The sequence below is a fragment of the Octopus sinensis genome, linkage group LG9 (assembly GCF_006345805.1).
Source record: "Octopus sinensis linkage group LG9, ASM634580v1, whole genome shotgun sequence".
In the NCBI taxonomy this organism is placed as follows: Eukaryota; Metazoa; Mollusca; class Cephalopoda; order Octopoda; family Octopodidae; genus Octopus; species Octopus sinensis.
The window spans coordinates 95,067,732-95,074,030 of NC_043005.1; the positions used below are offsets into that span (position 1 = coordinate 95,067,732).

Below are 6,299 nucleotides of genomic sequence, written 5' to 3' on the forward strand. Positions count from 1 at the left end.
GCCTGAATGGCTATCACTATTTTCTGCCCTTTCCAAAACTCCTCTTCCTCCACTGTGGCCTGGAGGATGTTTATTTTTCCTCCAGACCTACCATCACTGCTGCCACCAGACATTCAGCATCTGCCTCTGGCGGTATGTTGTTCATTGAAATTTTCGACGTCCTTTTTCCTTTATACAATGGTAGTAAGACAATGTTTTCCGCTTTGATCGGCTCCATCGATAGTTTCTTCGCTATCTCCTCCGTAGTAAAACGCAGCTCCACTGTGCCGTATCTTTTTCCTCTGTTTATATACGTTATTTTATCCATAAAAGGTTTTAGACAAAACTCTATTTTTTTTTCTTCGATTTTTTGGATCATTTTTGTCGTTGTGTCGTAAGTTTTATATATTATTCTTTTTTTTTCTATATCGTCATGTTTTTGTATGTTTGTGGCCACAGTCCCTTCTGTGCCTTCTTTTTTTACACAGTCTGCAAATTTTCCAAAATTTTCTATATTTATTTTTTTGATCTTTTTCCCAGCCACTTCAGCGAATTTTTTTGCTGGAGTTGATGCTGGTACTGGTTTTTCCATTTTCTTGGGCGACGCCGCCTCTTTTTTCTTCGGCCTCTTCAGTCGCCTCTGTTCCACCTACTACGCGTTTCGAAGTTCAAGGCGAGACACGTCTTAGTTGAAACATTCCTTCCCGCAAAAAGCAAATTAAATAAAATTTGAGATATATGTATGTATATATGCATATGTTTTATTTATTAATTTGTTATATATATATATGTATGTATGTGTGTGTGTGTGTGTGTGTGTGTGTGTGTGTGTGTGTGTGTGTGTGTGTGTGTGTGTGTGTGTGTGTGTGTGTGTGAAACCTCAAACATAATTATAAAAGAAAAAAATCCCGATTATAATAATGGCTTCAAAGTTTGACACGAGGCTAGCAATTTCGGGGAGGGAGAAAGTCGACTTCATTGACCCCAGTGTACAACTGGTACTTATTCTATTGGTCCCGAAAGGATAAAAGGAAAAGTCGACCTCGACATATTTTGAATTCAAAATGTAAAGACGGACGAAATGTCACCAAGTATTTTACTCGGTGTTGCTAATGATTCTGCCAGCTTGCCATCTCTTTCAACCGGGTTATAATAATCTCTAATGAATATTGCCTTGTCAGTAAATATTGATTAAATACGGCTATAGATGATAGGGGTTTAAATTTTGTAAATAACTTGTAGATAACTGGATTTCGCCAGGTTTAAGTTAAGAGCAAAATTTGTTCGCATCTAAATTTAAGGTAATATTCCCTAAAATCAACTATAGGAAGATTAGTGTCAGCTGTAATTTGTAATCCTCTCTCACTAAATAATGGGTTCTTTTCTAAATTCGCCTAATTCATAATCTTCTATATTGCGAGATAGTAAAATGCCATCGTCTTTGTATAAGCCTCCCGACAGAGTACAAAATCTTTTATAGAAGGGCTCAAATCTTTCACTAGTTTCAAGGACTGATGAATTCCCTGTTGAATGAATTGTGATTATGTGGCTGCGTATCCCATAGACACGTGTACTATTAACGTAATCCTCAGACTCAGCGTGAAACAATGTATGAGAAGGCTGTCTTTGAATTACAGCTACAATCCATCCGACGTTATTCCAGTTTCCTTCCATCCATTTTCATTCTCTGAGCTTGAAGCAAGACGAGGCAATGGTGAAAGACATTCCCCAAAATGAAAAGACACACTTGAATCGAGCGCGGATCTTGGGTTTGCGAAGCTTTGCGCTTAACTACTAGAACACGCCTGTATATGTCTGTAAATATATGAAACACTCACACACACGCACCCACACTACGAGAACAACAAATACATATGTTGTTTGTCGTAGACCTCAGTCCATAGATAAGGACAAGATGTCTGTATTTATTAGTCGATTTCAAGTGAAAAGTTAAGATTTGTATCTTAATTTCGACTTGACAAACATAAAACTATACTCCCTACAGCCACAAATGTAGGTCCCTACATTCACACATTTGTGTTCGTGTGTTTGTACATGAAACACACATAAACACGTGCATGCTTTCAATCTCTCTCCATCTCTCTCTCTCTCTCTTTCTCTCTCTCTCTCTCTCTCTCTCCTTCCCCCTCTCATTTTAAGGGGACGAATAGTCATAAATGTTGCTAGAACGGGGGATAGTATGACCCGCAGTATCTTTCTTGACTTTCTGAGCTCTAAGTTCAAATCACACCGAAGTTAAATTTACCTTTCATTCTTTCGGGATTGCCTTTTTATCTTTTCCTTGTTTCACTCATTAGACTACGGCCTTTAACAAATTTTAGTCGACTGAATCGATTCCCGTACTTTTTCTTTCATTTTTCTTTTGTTCTTTTATTTTTTTTACTTGGCACTTAATTTATCGGTCTCTTTGCCGAAATGCTAAGATACGGAAACGTAAACACACCAACACTGGTTTTCAAGCAGTGATGGAGGACAAACATAGACACAAAGACACCTTTGTGGAAGGCACCTTTGGGGGCTTCGGTCCCACTATCGGGCCGCCTCGTGGTCCTCTACTCTTGTCTAATGAAACTTATTTCTGCAAATGTGCTAAGCACTGATGCTGATCAGAGTTTAATCAATAAGCGTAAGAACGAGATAAATGTAGTAAAGATAGTGGGGTCAGTGGAGGCCCTATTTAAGCTGCCCTTCGGACATTGAAATTCATTGTCATTGCTCCGATTTGGTCGCCAATGCCATGTATTTGGTTTAAAATACAGTAAAAATAGAGCCAGTGGGGCTCCAATTAGGCGATCCTTAAAAAAATTGACCCCCTTCGGACATTCGCTGGGATTAGGGGACTTGCTGGATTGAGTTTTATTGTCCTTGTCCCAACGGTCTAGGAGGAGTTAACGAACATAAAAACGTAACGGACAGAGAAACACCACTCAAATTTATATTAAGGAAATTAAGATAACCTCATTCGGTTCATTTGAAAAGGGGAACTACTCTGTTAAATATTTTAGTTACCTACCTTAGCCGGCACTCATTGATGAGCTCATGAAAAAATTGTTAGAAGATAGGAAAGAGAAACAACCAGGCAGTGATTGTGTGTGTGTGTGTGTGTGTGTACATAAAATTTACTTGTGTGTATGTGTGTGTCTGTCTGTGTCTGTGTGTTCTATTTTATCTTTGTGTATTACCATTTGATAGTTTAATACTTTTTTTCTTCTTCGAATATGACTAGATATTTATGTATATTTTTTATTTTGTTTTGCAGAGAAATTGCTGTATAAAATGGGTATTCTACTCTTTGATGTTGCTGTCTCTTTTTCTGCACGCAACCGATGCTACGAAACGGGTTCACTGCCAGAAAGGATGTTCTTGCAAACACGGTAAAGTGATGTGTAGCAAATTAAAATCCTTCCCCAATAACTTACCTAACACCACCATGTCCTTGGAAATCCGCGACTCTAATATAACAGACATCCCACCTGGAGCGTTAGCATTTTCATCAAACATTCGCCACTTAACCATCATTAACAGCAAAATTGACAAAATCCTCACCTGTGCATTCAGCAATCTTAAACGCATCAGCATCACATTTACTGGAAGTGCTATTGTTGAAATACAAGAAGGAGCGTTCCGCCATCTAGTGGATGATGTCGTCATTTCTTTGAAATATACAACTATATTTCGTTTACATAGTTTTGCATTTGATGATCTGCGAAATGTTGATGCGCTTTACATAACTCATTGCAGTTTTAAGTCAATTAGTTCATTTGCATTTAGTAAAATACACAGCGTGAAGAAAGTCCATATCGCCAACAACAACTTTCCAATCCTTCCATCTTTGACATTTATTAATGTAAAAAATATTGGACTGTGGGACATGGAATTTAATACATTTTCTGATTTTGCTTGCAACCCGTTTAGCTACCTGTTTTGGAATGTTACCGAAGTGAATGTTGTCTTCAATAGATTACCTTGTTCTTGTGAAGTGGCTAAATTTTTGCAATCCGATTTTCCTTTCCCTGAACATATACGGGATGCTTTTATAATTGAAAACATGTGTTACGAATACGGAAAGGCTGAAGATACGTTCCTCAGCAATTTAGTTCAGGAGCAAAAGAATTGTGAAAGCTTACGTCTGGCAAGTTGTACTGAAAACGCAATGAACTCTTTAGAGGTGATTTGTCAAAAATCTTCAGTCATACGCACTGATAAGTTGTCATCACTGATTCCTCATGCTACAGTGAATCCTGATTTATCGACAGTCAGAGATCCAAACGGTGTTTATGCTGATGAAATAGAACCCCTCTATAACAACCCAACCACAAAATTTGACAGTCAAGAAAAAAGTGATAGCCAAAAGAAAAAAACAGAAACCAAAGACGACATGATTCCTAAGGATGGTATAACTTCTGGTGACAGAGAAGCATCTGCTGATGGTATTAATGATGAATCCAAGCATCCAGATTTGGGATCGGCAAAAAGACATGAGCCCAAGGATGAAGTTGATGTGGTTATTAGTCGAGTCCTAAAAGATACCAGTACTTTACCCACCTCCAGAAAAACTGAGCGAATGAACAAGAAAACCAGCAACAAAGCAGATTCCATCAGCGGACGTATTGGGTCGATTGTCACTGAAACACCGAATCCTAAAAGTACGAAGTCAACTTCTCTTCAGCTGCAAAACCAACCATCTAAAACAAGTGGACAGTCTGCCCTGCATGCCTACACAAAATTTTGTATCATCTCGTTTCTGTTGGCCATAAACTGTGCAGTGCCATATTTCTAAAGACATGCATGTGTACGTAAATGTCATAAATAAAGTTATATTTTTGTAAATATTCCTTAAGTTATCTTTAATTCCCAAATCCTAAAGAAAAACTATTGACTGAGGCTATGTTTTCAGAAACCGGTAGATCTAAATTCAAGAATGTTTGTTTTTTCATAGCCTAAACACTTGGTCTACAGCACTTGTACGAACGTAAATTTAGCAAAAAGAGAGAAAAAAAAAGCCAATTGGATAGAACATAGGTCTACCGCGCGTTTAATTGCCAAATAAAGTGGTAATCCTTCCTCTGCTAGATAGAATTAGTCGAGAAAGGTTAAGTGGTTTATCCAGGGATGCAATGTAACATCTATACTGGAATGTGAACCCATGACAACGATGTGGACAAGTATTTCTTCGTAAAGACTCATGTGTGCAACATCTGTGTCTACGCCCATCAAGGCTAAATTCTTTAATGATCTACCTGAAGTATTTCGGTATAAAATTGTCCGAGTGTTTCATTGATTGTGATTTTGTCTTCATGTGTAGTGAGTTGACGGGAATGGTAAAGACCGGGCTAATAATGTTAGAGAATGAGCTAATAAAGCTGAAGACCAGGCTAAGAATGCCTTGCAGCTTCTAGTTTCGTCCCTTTACGTGCTGAAGTCAAATTTCTCCAGGCTCATCTTTGCTTTTCTTCACATAAATATATATGGCCTTGAGCCATCCTAAGAAATCCTTTACTTTGGCTTGACTCACAAGTCAAGATTTCTAGTTTAGAATGACCAGTAAATACAGTATCAAAATGATTTATACTGAGACTTATACATATACAACACGCACATACAGACCCATTCGTTCTCATTGTACACACACACACACACACACACACACATATCAATACTACATTTATTAATAATGAAACACAAAATTAATCATACTGTTTGATGTTCATTTTTCGATCATCGAGTTTGGAATTGTCTTCCAGTCCGATTTTGTTAATATTTGTACAAAAAACAAATGGTGGCAGTCATTGGGAGTAGAATCTTCTAAAATAATTTGTTTGAATAATGTTGTGTTCTTGTTTTTGTAATTCCTACCAGAATTTGTACTATAATGCCTAATTTCGTGATTTTTTTTAAAATTCTAAATTAAATTATATTTGAATTAAAAAAAATTATATCTGGATTAAAGTATCTGTTCCTCAATTAATTAAGTCTTTAAATTTATCATAAGTCATCAACATGGATTGAATTGTCGTAATTGATGATTACACTGTCGCTGTCTGTGAATATCGTTCTCCTTCTTCACTCATTAAGCTGTTAAATGTATGCTATATTTACAGACAAGTCGCTATACCTTTTTCTTTGCCTGTCACTTTATGATATATAGTATAGAACATCAATAAGACCTTACCAAGGTTCGAAATTAGTTCTGCATAATATCAAAATTCAGTCGGACGATTCCATATCATCTTTCCTTCGTCTGTGGTTTCAACAAGATGAACAAATGGAATGAGAATTGCGTGTATCTTTCTCAAAGG

General features: G+C 37.1%; 1 protein-coding gene across 3 annotated transcripts in view; it reads left to right on the forward strand.

Moving 5' to 3' along the window:
- The window catches only part of LOC115215568, a 107,983-nt gene extending 102,039 nt beyond the window's left edge, over positions 1-5,944 (forward strand). For all 3 annotated transcript variants that reach the window (XM_029784768.2, XM_036506176.1, XM_029784769.2), the window contains exon 2: positions 3,260-5,944. In XM_029784768.2, coding sequence (XP_029640628.1) covers positions 3,260-4,780 — 1,521 coding nt within the window. In that variant the 3' untranslated portion in view covers positions 4,781-5,944. The remainder of the gene's footprint in view (positions 1-3,259) is intronic.
- The last annotated feature ends 355 nt before the right edge of the window (positions 5,945-6,299 follow it).